Genomic DNA, 25,593 nt, shown 5'->3' with positions numbered 1-25,593 from the left:
CCCTCCATACTGGGTTCTGCTCAAGGATTTTAGATTGCCACTGTCGCCTTCCGGCTTGCTGTGGAGGTTTCAGGTCCAATTTTGTAAAGCGTCTTGAGACAGCTTGTTATTGACGCTATATAAATAAAACTGAATTGAACTGAAAAAACAAAAAGGATAGAACATAAAGAGAATTAAAAAAAAAAAAAAAATCTTAATTCAAACTTGCTCTTCAGAATTGAATGGTTTTGTCCATCTTGGACTTACAGATCTTTTATATACAGTCTATAGGTGGCAGTAATGCAACATCCTGGATGGCAACTATAGGAAAACCCCGAAGAAGAATTTAATGCGCAGTGACGCATAGTATACGCCGGAATTGAATCGGAAGTTAAGTGTCATGGCTGTTCTTTTGGGTTCGATGTGAAGCCTATTAGCAAGGATTTGCAAAGTTAATGTTTTCTTCTAAGCGAAATTGTTATTAATAGTTGTTGTTGTTGTTCAGGTTAGACACAGTCCGCGGTGAGTGTGTGCTCCTTGTTAGAGGAGCTGTAAGCTCTCAAAATGAGGACTGTTTTGATGGTGGCAGAGAAACCTTCCTTGGCTCAGTCGATTGCCAAGATCCTCTCAAAAGGTGTGTACGAATTTATATGTATATAAATATTATATGATATAGTATAACTATAAATGTTTATTATATTGCTAGTGGTGCAATACTCGTCTGTTTTGTCATTTTAACTTAGGAGTTTTAATTGAGGTGTTGGCATGAACTACATCTCATGTTCACGTGTGAACTTGTGCTTCTTAAATACACGTAAAAACTGTAAATACGTCATGGCTTTTATCCGTATATTTAAATGTTTTGCAGCTGTAGCGTTTATAATAACAATAATAATTGTCGCAACGTTCTTCATCTGTCCGGTAGTCAATACAGGGTTGTCTCCAGTCTACTAATAATGAATGCCCTGTAGGATCTTATGATCCAGTGCTTGTATAGTTTTCCTTATTATAGAAGAATAGATAGAGAATGTATAGAATAGAGAATCAATGACGTATAGAGCATACGTCATTAAGATGTAAGTTTTTTTCTGATACATTTATGCAGTTACTAATAGGGTTGTCTCAGTCACTATTTAGCTGTCAGACTTGTGCAGCATTTTATTAAATGCTTCTTGAATGACTGCACTTCTGTATTTGCATGTTTGCATGTTCTGTAAGAAGAAAAATATTAACTATAGTAATAGAGTTGAAAGGCAAAATGCTTATGTATGGGTACAAAGCCTATATTATAGTGGTACAGTGGTTTATTATGATAGGGAAGAGTGGTCCCTTCTCCCTTCACATAATTTCCACCAACAACTAACATGGTGACTGAACTGTAAAGATGTGATGTGTGTTAGCTAAATCAAGCAAAGAATAAAATGAACAAAACTAGCAATGCTAATATTTAGGATAGACTTGGCAGAGTAGCAAAATTATGCATCTTCGTAAGAGTTCATTTTTATGCTGCAGAGCTAATCTGGCCTGAGTCAACTCTGCACTTTTTACCAGTGGAATTCAGGATTTGGTTTTATTTGGAAAACATCATTCCAGTTAAATCACTTAATGTTATTATTAATAAACACATTTTCGGTATAGGCCTGAATATGTTCAGTTTTATGAGCGTATAGGTTTGCAATGTGTTTGAGCTTTCCTAGGGTGTTACTGATGAGCTTCTTTCTAAAATGTTTTTATCTGATGTAAATCTGTGAAATGAACCTGTACAATTTGGTCTTTGCTACTTAAAAAGTGTATTTTCATCATGTTTATGAAAGACTTATGGAAAAAAAACATATAATGCTTTATTTTTTGTTAATGCCCATATCTATGTATATATATAAATAGAACATTTAAAAACGCGGCCCAGGAACAAATCAAAACAAATTATCTTGATTTTCAGTTTCTCAAATTTTTGTCGGTTGTTGCTGTCGGGTGCTTATGAAGTGGAGGAAAAAGCTCATAATATTAATTTCAATGTTGAATTGCCTTTAACTTCCTTGCATTGACCAAACGTATGTTATTTTCCCAGGGTACCTGCAACTCCATCTTGCTTTAATCTTATTTGATTCCAAGCATATCTCAATGTTTATGTCTCTTAAGTCTTGTAAGGTTGTTTTAGACCACTGCCTTTGCACTTTTGACCAGATTGTTTGATTGTCCTTTGCGTATTCTCTAGGGGTGCTCCAATAAGTATTTTGAGGGAAGTGCTATTGGTAATCACAGTGTCTGTCTGAAGCTGCTTCAAAAAATACTTACTTGAATGTGGCTTCAATCACTGAAATGTGTTTTTTGTTACTTGGTGAACACAGATAGTTAATAGAAAGTGCTGCAGCATACATGTGTAACAGATAAGCATAAATCTAGCTGTGCTATCCTGAGACAATAAATATTTTTTTTAATATATATTTTTGAAAATAGAAAAAAGTCTTACGTTTGAGAATACATTAAATGACACTGAAGCCACAAAAGCAAACTCCTGCAGGCAAATGGAAGGAAATAATCTTATCTATTTACTTTTTTAAATTCCAATAAACTTATGGAAAGAATGAACAGATAAGAACAGTCTACTTCTTATATTCTTATCTTCTTATGCTTCTCATCTTACTGAACCATATATATATACTGGATCCCAAGTAATACAGGAAAATGTTGTGACAACCCAGCTGTGTGGATGGATACAATAACGATGCCATTTAATGTGTCTTTATATAATTTAATTAATGTATTTAATTACTATGATAAGCAACAGACATGTATTGAATTGTGACATTTTACACTAGAAAACAATTACAATGAATGAGAGTGACTGTAATAAGAATCTTGACCTCATACTCTGAATAAACATATTTTTGAAGTTTGCTAGTGTTCTATGTTGACATTAGCACAGTCAGTTCAGCTTTGCCTAGAGATGGCACATATACACGCCACAGTAATGAGTTCAAACTCCAGGGAGTAGCTAGCTGTAGGGAAGCAGCTGGGGTTTTTCTTTAGGACTGGCATCCTCAGTGATACAGGAATGGTCTCTAGTCCGAAAGCATTGTCGAGTCCCCTACAAGAGTGGCTGGTGTGGCAGGTGGCCTCATGGATGACCTGAGGCACGCGGTTCAAGTCAATGTTCTCCCTGGTGAGAGATGAAGAGCACTGAGAAGCTTTCTTCCATTTGTTCTTTTCATAAATAACGTAGAAAAAGTAGTCATACAAACACTACTGTATAGTACTATATAACTTTTACACTGGTGTTCTCTGAATTTCTAAGTCATCTGGTGACTTAGAACAGTCAAATTGCATCTAAAGACTGGCTGCAAAAAATATTTTAAAACACTTTCTCATGGTTATTTGCACATCCAGCCACAGGTTTTTGTAATCCCCTGTAAGTTATAAGGAGGTAAGAAAAAAATGATTTTACGTAAGTCACATTTAACATATTTGAAATCACACCTTTTGACCATACCACTTTTATGCTAGAGCTAAAACAATGAATGATTTAATCAGTGGCTATTATTTATTCATTTTATGTACTGAGTCTTCATTCTGTTTCTTGGTTTCTTAAATGCATATTTTTCCCTACTTCAGCCCACAAAGGTAGAAACTTTTCCATCTATAGGTGTTGGCCTACCGCTGAACTTACCGCTGAGCTTTTTGTTTAACAAACAGGCAATTAGTATATTGAAAAAAAAAAGTGATAAAATGAATGTTAAAAAAATCAGTTCCAGCCCCTCTTTATACCTACCATGGTGCTTTTGTTCAAATTGATATTCTCTTTCTTTTGCTTCAGTCAGATTTTAACATCCATCTGCTGTCCGCAGGAGAATCTGACATATGAGAGCCGTTGCTTTCTGCTGATTTAGCTGTTCATTAATTCTCTGATGCTCAGTTACTTGTTTTTTCTATAAAATGTCTGGTGTGATGAAGTGATTTGATTTGTGCATGAATTATCGGTATTAGTCTGCCAGACAGTCCAAAACCCAAGAATATTCATTTTTGAAAGGATCTAAAACGGGAACCTGTGATTTCTGCTTAGAAAATGACATTTCCTGCAAACTGTGAAATTAGTCCCAATTTTCTGAACTTCAGTTTCTCTGAAATTATATGAACAGTCATCAGTGCTGCATGTTTGATAAGCTAAAGCCAGACATTGTTAGCAATTTTTTGATTTTCAGTTAACAAATAGAATGTTGATTATTTTAGCAGTTGGTACTTTGATTGAGGATGTCTGTTCAATGATAAGTGGTACATGCCGTGTGCACTCACACATAGCTCCAGGTCGCGATGCTGCGCTCGTTGATCCGGCTCGGCAGGTTCACCAACTGACTGTAGTAGTCCTGCAGGTTGTATGTGCAAAAGGATTCATCCAAACACTGGTTGCCCAGTGGCATTGCCAGAGATTGGTGTAGGGTCAGCAGGCACAGCAGAAAGACACGCAGCAACTGGACACAGAGAATAAGCAGGATTATGTTCATGTGGACTTTTTCTCTCTGTGTCAGTTTCCTGGCGTTGCACTGTGTTCATCTCTTTGGTCACTGAACTTGGTCATGGCACAAAATTTCAAAGATGTACAGTACAGTAAGCCATCTCATTTCTGGTCATATAGTGTCAAGATTTTTAAAATCTTGCGCACACCAATTATTATCTATACAGAATATTTTGAGATTTAGGTGATCAGGTGAATCAGTAATCAGGTGAAATCAAATGAAATGCTATGAACATTAGTGCGGCTTCTCATAAGTAGAACTCAACATGTCTATAAGAAAAGAACTACTGGATGCATTGCACAAACAAGGACTAGTTGTCCTCGACTACTCTCTAGTGTCAAGCAGTCATCCTTACTACGAATATAAAGACGGGTTCCTTACCTGGAGCTGTTCCATGGTTGGAGTTGATGATGGGATATTGTGCAGGAGAGTTTCTATTATTTTTGTTTTTGGGGTATCGATAGGTGCCGCAGTTTTCTTTCTGTCTTTCTTTTATTGATTTTTTGGTCTTCTGCTCGTCCCTTTACTCTGAGTCGATGTGCAACCTGCATCTAGATCTGCCTCTATTTATATGCCCCTTCCTGGTGGGGATTTCTACTTTGTGTCTGGATTGGTGGAGAAATTGGGGGATTGGGCTGTCCACATCAAAGAGGTGGGGTTGCATTTGTGTATATGTGAAAAGGGGGGTGGGTTGCCTTTATAATAATAATAATAGTTTATCTATCTTCCTATCATTGAAATTCAGCCTTGAAATAGTCATTATATTTAGAAAGGAAGTCAGCATTTAGCATCAAGCCTAATGTAACCAATGGGAGGACTGACACTACCATTTGACTACCAAAATGTCCTGTCAATTAACATATCTGATTCATCAGCAAAGAGGTTCCAGTTTGAAAAAAAAGGACAAAACGTAATTTGAATGAAAAATAGTTTCCAAAATGTACATTTTAATTCATTTAACAAAACAACTTCTGAAAGAATCAGTGTAAATATATAAAAGGTTTTGTAATTATAATGTAAAGTATAAAAGCCTGTTTACTTCAACATAAGTATTTCGGCGAGAAAATGTTACTGAAAATAAGGCTGGCAGTTGTTTAGTTTATGTTTCTTGTTGCTTGTATGTTACGACGCCAGTGCGTAAAATGTACATAACTAAAGAGAAAGATACCAGTTACAAATGTTTATATGCTTTTGTATAACACCGAGTTATCTCTTGAATGAAAATATTTTTTTCTTTTTCTCCTGCTCACTTTTCATCATCTTTCAGTTTCTGTCTTCTGTCTTACCTTGTCATGCGAATGGACAACAGAAAACTAAATAACAAAATCATCATTTTCATTGTCAACTCAGACAACTTTCAGGTTAGCACACTGTCCAGCTTCAATACTGACTGGTAAAGAGCAGACCTCCACTAGGCTAGAGGTTTACTTCAGCCAGCGTTTGTTTTTTACTCACAGCATACAGTCTCATAACTAAATTCTGCTCATGCTATTTATCTGACTACAGCCAACTTTGTTGTTGTACACATCCAAAACGCTGTTCATGTGTAAGAATATTTCTTTCTTCATCACTCTGTACATTGAAATGTTTTGTTTCACCCTGCGAGTCAGTGTCTGTAAATGAATGAATGAATGTAACTAATTGATTTTTAATTCCTAATACTCATCTGTATTCCTTGGCCCTCAGGGAATTGCACAAATCGCAAGGGGTTGAATGGTGCATGCTCAGTGCACGAATACACCGGCAGTTTCCAGGGACAAACTGTACGCTTTAAAATGACTTCTGTTTGTGGACATGTGATGAGTCTGGATTTTGTTGGTGAGTATTATCCATGGCAGATCCTGTCATGTCATGTCCTTGTTTGAAATGTATTTATTCCACTTCATTTACATAGTTTGAAAAATTAAAACAATAGAAACCTTGCTATAAAATCATGAATTTGAAAACAACCCATTAAAGCACAGGTGACTGAAATTATTTTTGTGTTTCATATGATTTTCAGCACTGTTGAATTGGACAGCATGTTAAACTTTGCTCAATATGGTGTATTATACATGGGTGTGTTTTTTTGATATTTGACAGTTTACTTTTAAAACCAGAAACAAAATGCAAGGTGGTGGTAAAGGCTCAGTGATCTTCTCAACAGAAAAACAAGAGAAACTCACGCAGAATGATACAAAACAGAAAGATTTATTGCATCTATATGCATATATACAATGAAGAAAGAAACATCTGCAATCTCATGAAATAAAGTTTTCTGTAAATTAGAGAACATAACCATAACATTGAACTATTGTTTCAGAGTCTACAAAAAGGTTTTTCGTAGAAGGCATACAAAGTCTTTGACTGCTGTACAACTACAAGAAAAGTATATTTAAACATTTTCTGCCAGCGCTCGCTGCAAAGTGTTGTAGACGTACCATTTAATGTTGAAACGAATAAGAACGATAAAAACGAGTGTATGCGCTAAGGAGGTTTTATATAGATACTATTCTATGGTACTTACATGATAAGTACATCCCATATTGTGACTTGACATCTCAAATATATAAAACATCACTCTTTCGTTGATACATTGAGGAATCTTTAACATAAACTATTGTAGAAAATGAACATAGTTGTGTGTTATACACTTATAAAGGTAAACGTGCTGAGATAAATACATTTTAAATGCAGAAACATTTTTGTGTTAGAAATAACATGCTGGTGGATTTGGATTTATCCGTCTTTATTTTTTTATTTTTTTCAAGGGAAATACAACAACTGGGACAAGGTAGATCCTGCAGAACTCTTTAGCAAAGCTCCCACAGAAAAGAAGGAAGCCAACCCAAAACTAAACATGGTCAAGTTCCTCCAGGTATGTTGACCTAGTGACTGGTCATTTGTGCCTACTACATTGTGTATGGCCACAATCATGCCTTGTTTCTTTGTTGCTCACCCCGTTTTTGTTGTCATGTCAGGTGGAGGCCAAAGGATGTGACTACGTGGTTTTATGGTTGGACTGTGATAAAGAAGGGGAAAACATTTGTTTTGAGGTAATTCAGGCCCCATTTACTCAGGTGTTTAATTAAATAGTTATCTGGATAATTCAATTCAATTCAATTTTATTTCTCTACTGCCAATAACAATACGACGTATCAAGACGCTTTACAAAAACCGACCTGCAACCTCCAGAGCAAGCCTGAAGATGCCGTAGAGTAGAACCCAGCTCATATGAAGGCACCCATCTACCAAAGGCCGGCTGGGTAGAAACAGAGAAGATAGAGAGAAAAGTAGAGCAGGACAAACAAGATAAACAAACTTCTGTCATAGATACATACAGCAAGCTGTAGGAAACACCAATACAGGAATAGTACAACACATAGCTGATGATCTTATGTGACAGTTTGTGAGTATAACAGGAATGCACCATATCCATGAATCCATGAATCTTTGCATTTACACCTGAATGAAAGTTTAGTATGCAAATTAGCTCTAAGGTCACACCTTACAATGTATCTTCACGCCCGTCTCCAGCAGAGATCTGATCACAGTTTGGCGCTGTGTGTGGACTTATTAGATACCTACACAAGCCTTTGCTCATAACTAGACTTGGAAGTTTCCATACGCAGAGTAATATCAGTGCATACTTTTCCATACTTCACCTTGAACCTGACTGTATGTCTTTCTCCTCACTGAGAAAGAAGAAGTCGTCTTAATGGATAAAAGATACTAATGTGATCATTCAAAGCACTATGCATTTCCTTTTTCCAAAGTCAAATCTGACAGTCATCAATCATGTAGAAAATCATTACTCGGCCAGGAAATATACTGCAACCTCAGGATTTCTCGTGCCTCCTAGGTCCTGGATGCCATCCAGCCAGTGATGAACAAAGGAGGGGTCAGAGAGCAAACCATATACCGTGCCAAATTTAGCTCCATTACTGACACCGACATCTGGAACGCAATGAACCACCTGGGAGAGCCCAACAGGAATGAAGCCCTGTCAGTTGATGCCCGTCAGGAGTTAGATCTGCGCATTGGCTGTGCCTTCACCCGGTACACTGAACTCTCCTGCCTCTTGTCTCACACTGACTCTGATACACACACAGGGTGTTTTGGTGACTGTAGCTCAACTCTTTTGTCTGTGTGTGACGTTGTGAATTAGTAAAGTTCTGGAAACTGCTCAGGTAAAACGTTGTTATATAGTGTGCATAACGGGTTGTCTGTGAACACTTAGTGGTTCCATCCCCAGTTCATGAACCACATGTTGAGGTGTCCTGGAGCAAGGCGCTGAATGCCGAGTTGTGTGAATGTGTGTGTGTCTGCTTGTGTGAACAAATGGGTAGATGCGACATTGCAAGCGCTATAGAAAAACAAGACCATTTAGGTCATGGTATTTGTAAATCATAAACTAAAGTTTAATTTATTCTTTCAGGATAACGTGGTTGATATTATTGCAACTAATTGACAGTATTAGTACATGTCATCTAAGTCTCTCTTTTGGGTGAACACTTTTTCAGGTTCCAGACAAAATATTTTCAGGGCAAGTACGGCAATCTCGACTCCTCCTTGATTTCATTTGGACCATGCCAGACTCCAACACTTGGCTTTTGTGTAGAACGTCATGACAAGATCCAGTCATTTAAACCAGAGACTTACTGGGTCCTCCAGGCAAAGGTAAATATACTGTTTACTTCCCTGACACACTAATTCCTTTCTGTTGTATTGACAGACATACTGTGTTTTGGTCAGGTTTTTAAAGGAAAGGACAGCCCACTGACACTGGACTGGAACAGAGTGAGGGTCTTTGACAAAGATGTAGCTCAGATGTTTGTCAACCTGGCCAAGACATCCAGGGAAGCCCAGGTAAGCTTTCACACAGTGCATCTGTTTATGTAAATAAATAAACTTTTCCACAGTAATGGTTATTTCATACTATACTGAAACTTTTTTTCTTTTAAAGAAGGTTAAAACTGTGAAATTATATCCTGATCGATGTGTTAGAGTCTAGTAATGATGTCAGTAATTTTAATGTTGGTTCACAAAAAAAAACAAATGTAAACAAAAGACACATGTGTAGCGATTCTGAAGTCAGCTTTAGTGGTACTCCAAGGGAGACCAACCTTTGAAAAAAGGCAGGGTATTCTTGCATTGCAGGTGACTTGTGCGAGTGTATGTGAATGGGCAAATGAGAAACACTGCAAAACAATATTTACCATTTGGCTCTCTCTTAATCCAGGTGGTGTCAGTGAGTATGAAGGAGAAGACCAAGCAGAGGCCCCAGGCGTTGAACACAGTGGAGATGTTAAGAGTGGCCAGCTCTGCCTTAGGTATTTAATCAATGAGAGATACTATCTGAGAATATATGTGCATGTAACATCACTTATTGAATCTGTTTGGTTTAGTTGTAATCCAGTAGTACATAAATCCAAAAAGGTAAATTGTAATACAATTTACCTTTTTGGATTAGTGCTTCAACTATATACTTAATGCACTGACTAGTGTCTGTTAATGAAGTAAATGTTCAGTTTACTACAGAGCAAAGCTAGCCTCACAACTGAGGCTGAATTCAGTGGATGTTACAAATATATGCTTTAAAAGTGAGTTGATGGCAAATTGACAGTTTATTAATTATGTGACAAAGCAACTTGTGCAGCTGTCCATATGTCATTTCATTTTCTATATTTAAGCGTAATAGGTGATAACAAAATGGTTGTAAAATATGACATTTTGTGGTATTTCAGGCATGGGGCCCCAGCACACCATGCAGATTGCAGAGCGCCTTTATACACAGGGATATATCAGCTACCCTCGTACTGAAACAACTCACTATCCAGAGAATTTTGACCTGAAAGGCACACTGAAGCAGCAGACCAACAATCCAGTCTGGGCAGATGAGGTGAGGGTCACTGTGGGTTCAAGGACACATGAAAGCATCAGTGCTTTTGTACATTCAATATGTGTGCATATATTACTCTATTCATTGTACTGATTAGAATAGGAAGTCAGTAAGTACCTAAAACCCCCAGTGTATCCGTGGGGTAGTAAAAGGTGGCCTAAATTAAGGCCATTGAAAGGTAATTTTTATATATATATACATTTATGATGGACAGAAGAGGAGAGTACAGTGTCAGAATTAAGTTTTCATTTTATAGTAGTTCTTAATAGTTAATATTGACGTATAAAGTAAAAGACCATCCCTCCATCACAACAACAGTGGCAGTGGCAAAGGCTTCATGTTGGTCAGAGGAAGAGAGCTGACTATTTTGAAGATAGTTTGCAAAACAAGAGAGTCATTGCAGCCGGATCCTCTCTCTATTGTACTGCGTATAAATAACAGCCACTTTAGTATGACGTTGCAGGCAGCAGACCTTGCTGTCACCAACCTCAGAGCTGAGGGTTTCTGGTGCATGGGGCTGTACATTAGAGAGAGTCTGGCCAACTCAAATCATGGGCACCATGTTTGATACATTGGAGGGAAGATTCTACACAGTGTAACCCGATGAGGTGCATGTGCTGTGTTGAAATAAATGTCTTATTTTCACCATTAACAGGCCTATAAATGTTATTGTCAACGTCTGTCAATATGTAAAAGGCCCTCAATTAAATATCCCACAGTCTACTTACTTTAAATATCTTAAATGAGCCTGTAAAATACTTTGTAGCCCAATGTTGTAGCCCTCATCAGACACAGAGCTGTTTTTACTTTCTCCTCAGTCTCAGTGTTTATCCATCGCCTTGAAAATGTTTTTTATTATTATTATTAATTACTCACAAAAATTACAAATACTCAGAAAAAATTAAGGTAGTTTTACTGTTGTTCAGTACTGTCATTAGTATTATCATTATAACATTGGCACGCTAACAATAATAACTTATTAGTAACTGAGGAAGCTGAAGTTATGTGTAATTAAATTTGTCTACATGGACATAAATTACATCACATATGGGTTTCACAGTATATATGACGGTCTTTAGTCTAGATAAGTAGCTAGCATATGACTTGCTTAACTTCATTCATTTGTAGAGCGGTGTAAAGCGGCATTTTTGAGATCAAGGTTCACATTAATGATGTATGACTTTATTTTCCCTATATGAAATCTTAAGAAAGAGAGACATTGACATTTACCTCACATATAGGGAGAAATCAGTTGGCATCCAGTTCTTCCTTTTAATCTTCTGCTCCATAACTTTCTCTGTTTTTGTTCACTGGGGAAACGGTGACAGTAAAAACAGTAGTAAAAGCAGTAAATTCAACTCTAAGATTCCTGTATAAACCCTGACCTAAATGAGATTACAAGTATCCAAATAGATTATTTCCTATATATATTTACCTTTATCAGGTGAAAGCCCTGCTTGCAACTGGATTAAACCGACCTAGGAAAGGAACTGATGCTGGAGACCATCCACCTATTACTCCCATGCGTGCTGCATCAGAAATGGAACTGGGTGAGTTGTAGGCAGTATTCCTGATGATTTATTCATGATTTATTGTTTTTCAGTGGTGACTGACACCATGACTTTTTAACAGATACAAATCAAAACATTGATAACAAGAACAATACAAATAATGAAACATACAGTTGAAGTTGAAAGTTCATTCACATAAGTGAAAGTCATTAAAACAGATTTTTTTAATCTGCTGGGTCGTATGTGGGACTGCAGTAGTTTTTTGAACAAATATGAGTATTTGTACACGAGTTGTGTTTGAGCAAATGCTACATGCAATATGTCGTTGGAAAGATCATTTTTGTCTGATTTCATTGATATCAGCCTTTATAGGATTCAACCAACACATTTTGTTCAAAACATTAAAAACTAGAAACAAGCATAAACTCACCGGAAAAGCCTCATATCGATCCAACAATCAATATTATCCAGGTCAAAAGGCTCCGTTTGTATCGCTAGGACTTTATTCTCGGATAATCTTGTGTTATCCAGATGTGCTCTGTCCTCAGTTTACTCTGAAGGCATCAGATAACAAAAAAGATTAAGACGAACCCAAATACTTTTTATTTTTAACTGTGTGTCAACTTTGATTCCTCAAGAACAATACCACTTAGAGTGATTCTGACTTTTGTGATAGAAACTTCAGAGTCTTAGCTTTCAAAAGAAACCAAGACCATACATGAGCTCCAAACTGTTCATGAACAGCATTCAATTTACTTTGGGTATGTCCTAAATAGGCATTTTTCTGAAAAAAGGCCAGAATGTTAAGGGATTAACCACCCCACGATGTCACTTAGGACATCTATTTTATGCATGACACAAGTCATGTACTGTATAAAAATATTTATAGCCACAATAGATGAGTCCTACCTCAACATTGGCTTCTCTACACTGGCCTTAGGCAGAAGGGTGTCCCCGTTATGAACTGTTTTTTCTTCACCACTGTTGCCTTGGTACTTGCACTTGGGATTTTAGACTCCAGGGTCTGTATATCATCTTAAGACACTTATTGTCAGTGTAAAGAAAACTGAATTGAAAAAATAAATTAAAGCAAAAATTAAGCCACAGATGCCTTCCAGATGCCTTCCACTGAAAAGGTGGTGACTGCCTGTACATGGATGTAAAGATCTGACTCAGTTTTTTTTTTCTTCTCTTTTTCCACAGGAAGTGATAGCTGGCGTCTGTATGAGTACATCACACGGCATTTCATTGCCACTGTTAGTCAGGATTGCAAGTACTTACAAACCACTATAGACTTCAGCATTGGCACAGAGGCCTTCTCTTGTGGAGGAAAAACCCTCATATCACCAGGTAAAGCCACCTTTGGACTAGTAGCCCAGTTGGATCTTCAATCCCTTAAAAGTTGTCAAGAGCTCAGAGCTAAATTTGCTCAGTATATTTATTTATATATATGTATATATGTGTATATATATACACACACACACACATATATATACCTGAGATATTGAAATGATTGAGATAATGATGAATAGATTGTTGGATGGTGTGACAGAATTAGAATAATAAGAATTCTTTCTTTTGATTCTTTAAAGCCAGCTAATTTATGTAAACTATGTTAAACTATGTTAAGAAGACCTTATACCACACATTTAGAAATTAATTTATAAATATTTGGTGTAACCTAATCCTGGCTAAGTATACATTTTATTTCAAGGTTACACAACTGTGATGCCTTGGCAAGGTATCCCTCTTGAAGAAGCAATGCCAGCTTGCGAACATGGGGACACTTTTATGGTGGAGGAGATCAAGCTGGTGGAAAAACAGACCAGCCCACCAGACTACCTGACAGAGGCAGAACTCATCACCCTCATGGAGAAACATGGCATTGGTATCCAGAATGGCAATTTGTCACATAATTCATTTTATTTTGATACTACTTGCATAAGGTTTTAAACTCCCCTTGTACAATGACAAGTCCTTGCTAATTCAACACGGTTCAGTGTGTTTTAATGATATACACATTTTTGCACAAAACTTTTTTGCACAACTGCACAATTGTTGATAAACATTATAAAGGAATCAGAACATTTTATTGCAGGGCTTGTGGCATCTCTCAACTCATTGTTTTAATTTTCTGGACATCCAGGTACTGATGCCAGCATCCCTGTCCACATCAATAACATCTGCCAGAGGAATTATGTGACAGTAGAGAATGGACGCAAGTTGAAGCCAACCAATCTGGGCATTGTCCTGGTACATGGCTACCACAAGACAGGTAATGCCTTCTCTGTGTACTATGTGGGGGAAAAAAACTTTTGCGTTTCCACAATACAAATAAATAAATCTTAGATAGTAACATGATCTTGTTTAAACCTCTTAATTTTTTTAAGTCTGGGGAGTGTTTTTCTTTGCGATGTCATCATGTTAAGATCTTGAGAGCAATGTAAGTGGGTACGTGCTTATGAATATTTAAAATAAATCCTCTTTAAATGTGACATGAATTCACTTTTGTCAAACTCAAAATTATGTACAGTATGTCCTCATGGGAGCTAGCTGTCAAAAGCTAAGTGTGTGCTGTGAAAAAGTTGCTTGACCTGAGCTGGCAAACATTTTTATTACTAACCAAGACTGTGAGAATTATAGTTATCGCTGTTAGGTGCTTGGGTGTACTCTGTATGTTGGAAGGCTCAGTTTTTCACTCTCAACTGCTAGACACTGTCCTCCTGTCCGAGTCAATCGAATGAGCACTGGAGATCAGTCACACAAGTAGAAATGTGTCAGAGGTGATTGGCTCTGCACCAAGGTTGTTCTGCCTCCAGACTGTACCCTTTCCCTTTCTGTTGCGGGAGTTTAGACCCACACTGAAAATGACTCATGGGGGTTAGTAAGTAAACTTAAAAAATCATAAACATAAAAAAACATTAATTACAAGTTTTAGTAAGTTTTAGGAAGTTGGTCAAAATTTAAATGAAGAAAACTGAAGTAATATACAGTGAACTTGAATTTCCTCCTTCACTTAACAACAGACAACTTTTAAGTTAGTGGAACTTGTATATTTACTATGCATCCTTCAAAAGGAGGGATCAAGAACAAATTTAACAGGACTCACTGCCAGATTGCTACTGCCATCACGAATAAGAGGAGCGACTGTGTCTTTTTGCTTAGTTTTACTGCTGCTGTATCAGCGCAAACTCAAAAAAAATGTTTTACACAACATTAAACTTTGAATTAGCTTTATCATGAGTTAAATTAGCAATTCTAAAGTTGGTTTCTGAAAGCACTGCATAGTATGTGTTGTGAATACAGTCATTACCGTAGTGGCTAAGGTGTTAATTGGTAACCAACTTCTACAGAATTAGTTTGAACAATGCAAAAAGAGGAGAATAAGTTTTGTTCTATGCTAGTTTACTGTTAAATTAGGATAGAACGCTATGAGAGGCGTTATGTTGATGAATGCTTAGTTAGCAACAGCTACATGGACAGGCTGCTTGACATTCAAGACTAAATTCACAAGACATTAGGGTTACAGCAAATATTTTCATATGTTAATGTTTAATCCTTAAAATTATTTCAGTTTGAGGTTAAGATTGGTTAGTTTCCCCCACAGCCAAAGAACATTTTATGTCATGACAACCAAGATTGAGTGACGACTCATCAAATAGGTCACAAAAGGTCCCACAACAACATCTAAAGAACTGCAGGTTCACTTGCCTTAGTTAAGGTTCATGACTCCACCATAAGAAAGAGACTAGACAAAAATGGCCTGCATGGCAAAGTTCCAAGACCAAAACCACTGCTGAGTAAAAAGAACATAAAGGCTCATCTCAGTTTTGACAGAAAACATCTTGATGATCCCCAACACTTTTGGGAAAACTTTTTGGAAGGTGTGTGTCACACTACATCTGGCATAAAAGTAACATATACATCATACCAACAGTGAGCTATGGCGGTGGTAGTGTGATGGTCTGGAGCTGTTCTGCTGCTTCAAGACCTCGAAGACTTGCTGTGATAAATGGAACCATGAATTCCGCTTCTGCCTCAAAATCTTGGCCATCTGTTTGTGACATCAAGCTGAAGAGAACTTAGGTTCTGCAGCAGGACAATGATCCACAACACACCAGCAAGCCCATCTCTGAATGGATGAAGAAGGATATAATCAAGTCTTTAGAGTGGTCTAGTCAAAGTCCTGACCTGAATCCTATTGAGATGCTGTGGCATGACCTTAAAAGGACAGTACATGCTTGAAAGCCCTCCAATGTGGCTGAATTACAACAAATCTGCAAAGATGAGTGGAACAAAATTCCTCCACGGCACTGTAAAAGACTCATTGCGAGTTATTGCATACGCTTGATTGTAGTTGTTGCTGCTAATAGTGGCCCAACCAGTTATTGGGGCCATGTAGGCCTGGAATTTATTTTCCCTTAATAGTACAAAGCCTTCATTTAAAAGCTGCATTTTGTGTTATCTTTGTCTCATGTTTATAATGATTTGATTTTCTGAAACAGCATGCTAAAAAATAAGAAATCAGGAAGGGGGTTTGCAGGCTGGGATACCCTACATGAGCTGCAAGTTTGGAGATGCTCCCAGTCATCGAACCATCACAATTTGGTTGTTGACAAAATCACTCAAATCCTTCCACTTTTATTTTTCTAGCTTCCAACACATCAACTTTGAGAACAAAATGTTCACTTGCTGCACTTGCTAGTAAATTCGCACATGGGCAGGTGCCATGACAATGAGGAGAAATGGTGTAATTCATGTCATCACGTCATAATGTTATGGCTGCTGTATATGTCAGTTTCAATGAGGTGAAATGTTTGCTTGTCCAGATATGTCTGATCAGTGGTCACATTTTCACATGAATATGTAAGGCAGTCGTTGTGGCTGTCTGAACCATTCCTAATTCCAGTTCATTAAAAAACATGAGCTATGGAAAGAACATGGGTGGCAATTTAAATGAGAGTCAAAGTTACCAAATATGGTTCCTTCCTGACCAAAGCTTAAAATACCAATGTCTGGCTGTGTGGTTGTTTTGCAGATGCAGAGCTGGTGCTGCCCACCATACGCAGCGCTGTGGAGAAGCAGCTGAACCTTATTGCCTTGGGTAAGGCCAACTTCCAGCAGGTTCTGCAGCATACACTGGATATCTTCAAGAGGAAATTTCACTTCTTTGTGGATTCCATCACCAGTAAGTTTCCTGTAGTCATACAGCCACAGACTGATATACTACGAGAAGACTACGGAATCCTCAATTAAAATAAAACATTCTGCACTGTCTAACAATTTCTACAATTGAAAGTACAATTTGTAGACCAGGAGGAATTCTTTAGGGATATACAGTATGTGTGCACCATTTCTATGCCTTGTTTTACAGGCATGGATGAGTTGATGGAGGTCTCCTTTTCCCCCATTGCTTCCACTGGGAAGCCACTGTCCCGCTGTGGAAAATGCCACCGCTTCATGAAGTACATCCAGGTCAGTCTAAACTACTTTCAACTGCAGCAAAACTCTGGAATGTGAGTTTTGGAAAGAACACTGTAAAACAAGAAAACAATACCCTGTTCACACCAGCATTAACATGCCACTTGACTGATTCAATGAACAGTTCTAAGTTTAGAACATGTTTATACACATCCTAAAACATTGAGGACATATTGGCCCTGTTCATTAGATCTGATCACCTGATCACAACTGGCCAGTTTCAAGTATATGTATACATCCAGACCCAGCCAGTATTAAAATCCGTCTTAATTTACTTGAAACTTGAAAGCCTATCTCAGTTTTGTCCTCTTATACATATAACATCAACTGGTCTGGCTTCAGGACCCACAATCACCTCTTAATGACAAGCCGTGACCCAAATCAATGGAAATTTTTAACTTCTCAAATTTATTGAATGAAAAGATTGTGCATTTTGTCCCTGAGAAAGTAGAATAGAATATCACAGTATGAAAACACACAAAAAACAAATAGAATGATAAAGCAAAATAACAAGCAAGTGGCAATGCTAGAGAGGGATCTGTTCCCTTTAACCCAATTAGCTGCATTAGCTGCAAATATATAACAGTGTCTTATTAAAAATATTCAGTCACTTATTTGAGCATTAATCAGAAGGCTGACATGACAATCACAACATTTCACTACCACACATTTTTAATAGACTCAGCTGTGTTTTCATACAAAATACATGAAATAAAAAATTGCAACTACTGAAAAATATATGAAAAATAAAAAAACATCATCAGGTTACTGCACGTGTTTTGCATGTGCACCATTGATACTACAAATCCCAGACTGCATTGCAATAGCTGAACTGGCATCAGGTTGGTATGTCCAGCGTCACCCAACTTTATTGACAAACTCAAGGTTGCCTCTGCAACGCTGTGTCACATGGTGAACAGAAAACTTACTAGTCTGTTAACATACATACTAACATACAGAAACACTGAAAGAGGCCGTCAGTCAAATAACAGGTATTTGATGTTTAACACAGTATTGGCATAAGTTAGCCCCGTGGTTAGCGTCACTCTCTACCGTATATGTAACCATATAAGTAACAACTGAGTACTTTATTTTATTTTTTTTAAATCTCAATTTTAAAGGATAGCTTATTAAATGCAAACAGTCTGAAAAACTGCTTGTACTTCTTTGCACACTTGAGATCAAATTGTGCTCAGTGTGGCCATGGATCTAAAAATGAGTTTGACCCCACTGTCTGATCAGTAGGTAAATACTGAAAGAGCCAACACCTCACTGCACGAAACACACTTGAGGTTTTGGTCCTCAATATAAGAAAATCCATCTCATATAATCTGCATTGTACCTGCGTTTCACTGTGCTAAATTAGCATTAGTGAAATGTAAACTGACGGTGCAGATCTCCTTCTATGGTGTGAAATGGCGGGTGTCACTCTCTTTGTAGAAGAATACGAGCATTAATAAGTGGCTCAAGCCATCAAGATTTTATCAATGGGTACATGCTAGTACTACGGTCAACATCTCAAGAAGATGGAAGTTCCACAGTGTGCCAAACATTTTGTAAAACTCCATCGAATTGCAACAGTAGTGGAATAACTTGAATTTCAAAAATATTTTTGGAGGGGAGTTCTTGGAAATTACAAATGATAATTTTAGTTTGTTATTTTTTGTTTTTAGAGTAGGCAATGAATGCCTGTTTTCAAGTGATTAGGGAGACTGGTTCACTTTTATTAAAATAGCCAACCATTGATTTTCCTAAATAACGCAAATGACCAATAAGTGTTTCAGTGATTCCTATAGGATTTTATTGTCTCATGAGAGTCCAAGTACAGGCCCAAGTGAAAATGACAGGAAAATATATAGGTCTCTGTAAAATAACAGAACACAGACTCGTTGTCTTTACTCAATGTGGACTGATGATGCCATCCCACAAACAGGAGTATAAAGACAGAAATCTTTTCTATAGAAAACTTTTCTGTTTGAAATGACCAAAACACAATTTATATTCCTTTGTGGACCACATGATGTCTGGCTGTTGAGCTCTGGCCTTCAACGTTCAGCTTACGTGCACTCTTACCATCATTACCTGATGACAGTACCTCTTCTAAATTCATGAATGAATCATGAGGCCACCGTGTGTTTTGTTGTTCTTACAATATCTGAATAGATTTGCAGTTGATGACGTATGACTCTTAAGTGGAGTGTTCTGGTGGAAAACATGAGGTAACTCTTGTACAACCCTTATCCTCTAGGCACTACAGGAGGTAAAGACTTCACGTGTTTAGATTGCTACATGTGCCCTGTCATCAGTTTTCCCTCATTAAAGTTTCAAGGAAGTTTGTAACTCTTTCATCTTTAAATATAATTAATTAATATTATATATATATTTTTTTTTTTAAAAAAAGAACCATTGATTGAAACAATGTTTATGAATTGAAAAGGCAGAAGTGCTTGTCTGGTTGTGGCGTATACAGCAAATTAAATTCTTGACAAATTAAATATTTTCACATTGGTGTTGTTTATATAGCTATAAGCTATAGTTTAATATAGCTTATACCTGGAGTAAGCATACTGTATTTAAATGATAGGATTCACAGTATAGTTTCTATGTATTTTTATATCTGATATGTTTGACAGTGACTCATTTTTTGTAACTTTCTGTTCTCCTCAGATTATTCACACCTAAATTGGAGTAAAGGTGTAGGAATTATCACCTGTCCAGTCTGGAGAAAGTCCTTGATAATCCTTCATTTAATTCTGAACCCAACATGTGTCTGCAGGCCAAGCCCATCAGACTCCACTGCTCCCACTGTGATGAGACCTACAGTCTTCCTCAGAATGGAGCTATCAAGCTGTACAAGGAGCTCCGCTGTCCACTGGATGACTTTGAACTTGTGCTATGGACCTCAGGGGCCCGGGGCAAGAGCTACCCCCTATGCCCTTACTGTTTCAGCAACCCACCTTTCAGAGACATGAGGAAAGGTAAAACAAAACCTAAAATCTTACTGTTTACTCTTAGTTCAGACCTTGCATCAGTTTTAGACCTTGCAGTAAAATCTGCAAACTGTCTCAGTTTTGCATGCTGCGTGCTTAATAAACCCTGACATCATCTGGGGCAAAGTACAATATATTTACAGCTGATGTCTCTAATTGATCTCCAGAACCAAGAACGGGGTTGTTTAATGGTACATTATGAAGTTTAACTGGGAATTCTTAACCCTCACACCTGATTTTAAAATTGTTACGTTGTTACCATTAAGGGACAAAAGTGTCTTCTTCAAAAACGGCCTAAGAACAGTATATATTAATATTTCTTTCACTTGTTTTACATAAGTCTTTTAATTCACTTCAGTACTAATCACAAATACGAATATTTTGATTTTTTTTCTGACTTTTAACCCTTTATATGCCAATGTTTGTGATGGCATTAAACTTTTTAGAATTTTTTTTTAAATATTTTCAATAATCTAAATGCAAAGTGGAATTTTCTTGGGGGGCGTGGGTGATTATTAGAGCCTAATATTAGTAACAACATTGATTTTGATGGGTTTTAATTTTTTTGATTTGCCTGATTTACAGAAATTGTTATGCTGTTACTATTAAGGGACAAAAGTGTCTTCTTCAAAAATGGTCTAAAAACAGCATATGACATGATTTGTTTTCTACCTTCTTACATAAATCTTTAAGTACTAATGACAAATACCAAAAGTTTGATTTGATTTGATTTGTCTGACTTTTAACCCTTTATATGCCAGTGTTTGTGATGGTTTATTTTTTCGAAAGATAAACACGGAAATTGGAATATTTTCAATAACCTAAATGCAAAGTGGATTTTTCTTGGGGAGATTATTAGAGCCTTGGACATCTCAATGATTAGTAGCAACATTGATTTTGATGGATTTTTATTTTCTTTTGTAGCCCCCGATTAACAAAATCACTCCCATTAAAACCCATTGAAAATTCATTGAAACTGCTGTTGGAACTTTGGCTTTAAACCTCAATTACAGACACACATGCGTGCACACATGCGCACACACAGACACTCAAGTCAGTGTAAAGATCACCATGAATCCACTCGTCCCCACACATCATAACAAACTTGGGAGCTGCAAATCATAGTAGACCAATAGTAACATTTTATTTTTAGAAAACAACATTTCAAAGCGTGTGCACAAACATGTATGTGTGGTACATACATGTGTGTGTGAGTTCAGTTCACTCCCACGCAGATGGATGTGTGAACTTTGTAAATCTACTTTCCACACATGCAGCAGGTGCTGGTAGCCTTCCTCCTTTGACCATGTAATGGATGCACAGTCCTGGGTACCCACTGATACAGGCTCATCTCCAGGAAAATTTGCACAATTTCTACAATTTGCTTCTGGTTCCATGTTGGATCTTTCAGTTACATCTGTAGGCCAAAAAAAGACATTCAGAAATATAATAGTCTATTCTTCCTCATCGGGCCTATTTAATATTTAAATAAATGCATTAAATGTATCTCAAACAAGAACATAACTCCAGTTATGATAGAGCGTGTGTGTAATTGATGCACAGTTGGGCGTACCTTATCCAGATTGTCCACACCATCTTTGCAGGATTATTATGATCTTCTGGCCTCATCAACAGCAGCCCAGCTCCCAGTGTCCACTGCTGGACAGCAGCATGTCCTTTCCACACTCTGGGATGTAGGAGATGTCTGTGTGGGTCTTGTTAGTAGAAGAAGAAGGAGGAGCGGATGGTTCTAGGCTGTGCTCACTTTTAATTGAAAATACTAGATAATTGAAAATATTTAATTTTTTGTTATTTCGAAAAAAAAAATTGTGAGGCTATCACAAACACTGGCATGTAAAGGGTTTTAAAGTCAGTAATTACTAACTTTTTCTATTTGAGAGTAGTACTGAAGTGGTTAAAAGATTTATGTAAAAAAAAATCGGTATATTAACACATGCTTTTCTTATTCTTATAGGGTATTTTTGAAGAGGACACTTTTGTCCCTTAATGTTAAAAACGTAACAATTTAGGTTACACATTGTAAAAATGGAGCATTATGGGATTTGAGTTTGAAAATGTGATAGTAAAAAGCATAACTACCACTAAGTTATCAAAAAATAAAATGGAAAAGACACTTTTGTGTTGAAGATTTATTTTTCATTGAAACAGTTAAAAGAGAGACAGGTAACTAGAGTTGTTGTCATTGTTATTATAGTTATTTATTGATTCTATTACAGGTTTGCTCTCTCTCTCTCTCTCTCTCTCTCTCTCTATCTATCTATCTATCTATCTATCTATCTATCTATCTATCTATCTATCTATCTATCTATCTATCTATCTATCTATCTATCTATCTATCTCAAAATACTTGAGCTACAAACACCAGGCATTACAGGAATATTACAATGTTCACATTTGTATTTTTTTTAATCCTGACAACCACAAACTGCATCCAAAAACAGTGCAAAGCCAGTACCCCTCTGCATAATCTGCATGATACCATCCTATTAGTAAATCTATCTTGTATTGCCTTCTGGCCCTTCTGATCCTTTTTCATGTCTGCCTTTTCCAGCCATGGGCTGTAATGAATGTACCCATCCATCATGTCAGCATTCTCTCAACTCCTTGGGAATCGGACAGTGTGTGGAGTGCGATTGTGGTGTTCTGGTCCTTGATCCTACCTCTGGACCAAAATGGAAGATGGCCTGTAATAAATGCAATGTGGTAGTGCACTTCTTTGAACATGCACATAAAGTGCAGGTAAGAAAACTGTCATACATTTTGTCTTATGTTAAGATTAGCCTAGTTTAATGGCCCCTATGTGTGTTTTTCACCTGATGAACTGTTTTGTAAGGTTTACAGCATAATTTTTAGTCTGCATTATACTTATCAACAAATCTGATGCCAGAGTTCTGTCCAAACTTAATGCCAGATGGTGGGATAGCTTTACAGATCCCTACCCTATGGTGTTATCACCATAAAGAAACAGTGTAACAGGTGACATTTACTCATCTCTCCAGGCTTACATTCAAATTGCTGGACTTGATTATTCACTGTAAAATACACTGAAGCATCTAAAAAGAGATCTAGAAGAAGTACAAGTAGGTCTCTCCTCTCACTAGCCCCCTCCAGCTTCCCCTCAAAAAGTCTGGTGGTTCCTATGGAAGATGAAAATCCCAAAACTTCACTAGTTTTTATCAAACAAGAATAATTTGAAGGAATTACAATTTTCACTGAGTTTCTTCTCTCTCTCTTGTTAGGTTGCTCAAGAAAGCTGCGATGTGTGTGATGCCTCTCTGGTCGCGGTGGACTTTAACAAGACTCGCAGTCCACTTCCTGCTGGCGAGACCCAACACACCGGCTGTGTTTTCTGTGATTCTGTCTTTCAGGACTTGGTGGAGCTCAAGCACGCCACCATGAGGCACTCAATGTACCGGAGTGGGAATGCGAGAGGAGGAGGACGTGGGCGCGGGAGGGGCCGTCGTGGCAATCCCAAAAAACCTAAAGACAAAATGGCCGCCCTGGCAGCTTACTTTGTATAGTTTCTGTTTTAGGCCACACTTTTTCATTCAATGTTTTTCCTTTATTTTTTTTTATTTGTCTGAAATGAAAGATTAATACTGAAGATATCAGAACTGTCAAGGAGCACATGTTTGGATGTAGTAAACAAACAAATGTCAAATAAAACAGAATGTGTTTTATATTTTAGATTCTTCAAATCAGTCACATTTTGCTTTACACACTCTTGTGCAAAGCTGTCATTTCAATTAACTTCATGAGGTAGTCACCTGGAACAGTTTTCCAACAGTGTTGAAGGAGTTCTCAGAAGTGTTGGTCCCTTATTGGCTACTTTGCCGTCACTCTGTGGTCATCATCCTCCTTGTTGACTTTAGGTCAGGTGTTTGTGGAGGCCAGGTCATCTGTTGCAGCATTCTCTCTCCATCTCTCTCCATCTTGGTTAAATAGCACTTACATAGCCTGCAGATGTGTTTGGGGTCAGTATTGGAAAAACAAGTGATGGTCCCTCTAAGTGGAAACTAGATGGGATGGCACGTTGCTTCAGAATGCTGTAGAAGCCTTAAATTTGGAATAAATCGCCAACACTGTCACCTTTAAGGCACCCACACACCCATTGCTGTAGCCATCACTGAAGTCCCCAAGGTCTGGACCTTGGTATTTTTTCCAAGGTCTATATATTGATAAAGCCAGCTAGTTAAACTGAACATGAAATTGTGAATAAACAATGTTATTGACAAGAACTGGGCATATAATCATTTTTATCTAAACAAGACAAGGACAAATAAAATGAGTCAGTACAAAACATGTGTGTCATAATCACTTGGACAGCTTTTACAAATAGAAAACTTGGGGTGTTTTTATTAAATCAAGATGTATATGCGTAGAGCATGGAGATGGTAAACGGTCTTTCTTTTATATAGCGATTTTCTACCTATTGGTACTCAAAGTGCTTTACAGTCACAGACACATCCACCCATTCGCTCACACACACATTCACACACCAGTGACATGCTCTGGGAGCCACTGGTGGTTCAGGGTCCGGCTCATATACTGGATATCATAATAATCTTGTTTTTCTTGATTGATTTGTACAAAGCCTGGACATAAATTAATATTTAGGGCCATTTCCCTTTTTGTTGGCTTTGGAGAAAAGTATTCAGACATGACAGACTGGTTTTTGTAGTTCTAATGAAATGAATGCATGGTACATCAGAAAGATTTAATATGCTTTGTGGTATTAAGGCTGTTCAGAATCTCCATTCTATATTTCTTTTTTAAAGTTGGCTTCTTGTATTTTTTTTAGAACCTTTTTTAGGAAAAAATGTGGTGGGAAAGGACTTTAAACTGGTAGAAGATACACCAATATTTATTAGAAACCAAAAATTAGATTCACGAAGTTCCAAGCTATATAAACTAGTTCACAAATGTTTCAGGTTTTTAGAAATGAATTTGGATAAATTTCATTCATTTCCAGTAAAAAATTGCAGTCAATCAGATTGTTATCTGATCTAGAGCAACAACATAAACTGATCCAACATTTAAAATTGCCATGAAGTCCTCTCTAAGAAGAAAAGCTTCAAATTAGTAAGAAAAGTCAAGGAAAAGTTGCATAAAGAAGAGGAGAGGGGAAGTCAGACTCATCTGAGTTCATCCAGCCATAAATTTTCTTTGGTAAAAAGAGACGAAGGTGGAGATGATCGCGCCGATCAGCAATGGCTCAT

At 37.3% G+C, this 25,593-nt stretch overlaps 1 protein-coding gene across 1 annotated transcript; it reads left to right on the top strand.

The window, feature by feature from the left end:
- The first annotated feature begins 346 nt into the window (after positions 1-346).
- top3b (DNA topoisomerase III beta) lies at positions 347-24,676 on the top strand. Its single transcript, XM_047592656.1, has 18 exons — positions 347-613; positions 6,177-6,308; positions 7,241-7,347; positions 7,451-7,525; positions 8,332-8,528; positions 8,993-9,149; positions 9,225-9,338; positions 9,712-9,802; positions 10,217-10,371; positions 11,816-11,921; positions 13,086-13,232; positions 13,597-13,770; positions 14,029-14,157; positions 16,921-17,070; positions 17,257-17,357; positions 20,140-20,341; positions 22,926-23,113; positions 23,614-24,676. The coding sequence occupies exons 1-18, from the start codon at positions 544-546 to the stop codon at positions 23,893-23,895; spliced, it is 2,577 nt and encodes an 858-aa protein (XP_047448612.1). The 5' UTR covers positions 347-543; the 3' UTR covers positions 23,896-24,676.
- The last annotated feature ends 917 nt before the right edge of the window (positions 24,677-25,593 follow it).

This window comes from Mugil cephalus, chromosome 8 (genome assembly GCF_022458985.1).
Source record: "Mugil cephalus isolate CIBA_MC_2020 chromosome 8, CIBA_Mcephalus_1.1, whole genome shotgun sequence".
In the NCBI taxonomy this organism is placed as follows: domain Eukaryota; kingdom Metazoa; phylum Chordata; class Actinopteri; order Mugiliformes; family Mugilidae; genus Mugil; species Mugil cephalus.
This window is presented reverse-complemented; position numbering and strand designations above follow the sequence as displayed.

Excerpts from the sequence above, each read along its gene's own strand:
- top3b (XM_047592656.1), top strand. The coding sequence starts at position 544 with ATGAGGACTGTTTTGATGGTGGCAGAGAAACCTTCCTTGGCTCAGTCG. Across the intron at positions 9,803-10,216 it reads AGTGGCCAGCTCTGCCTTAG|GCATGGGGCCCCAGCACACC; the intron begins GTATTTAATCAA and ends GTGGTATTTCAG. Across the intron at positions 17,358-20,139 it reads GCTTCATGAAGTACATCCAG|GCCAAGCCCATCAGACTCCA; the intron begins GTCAGTCTAAAC and ends ATGTGTCTGCAG.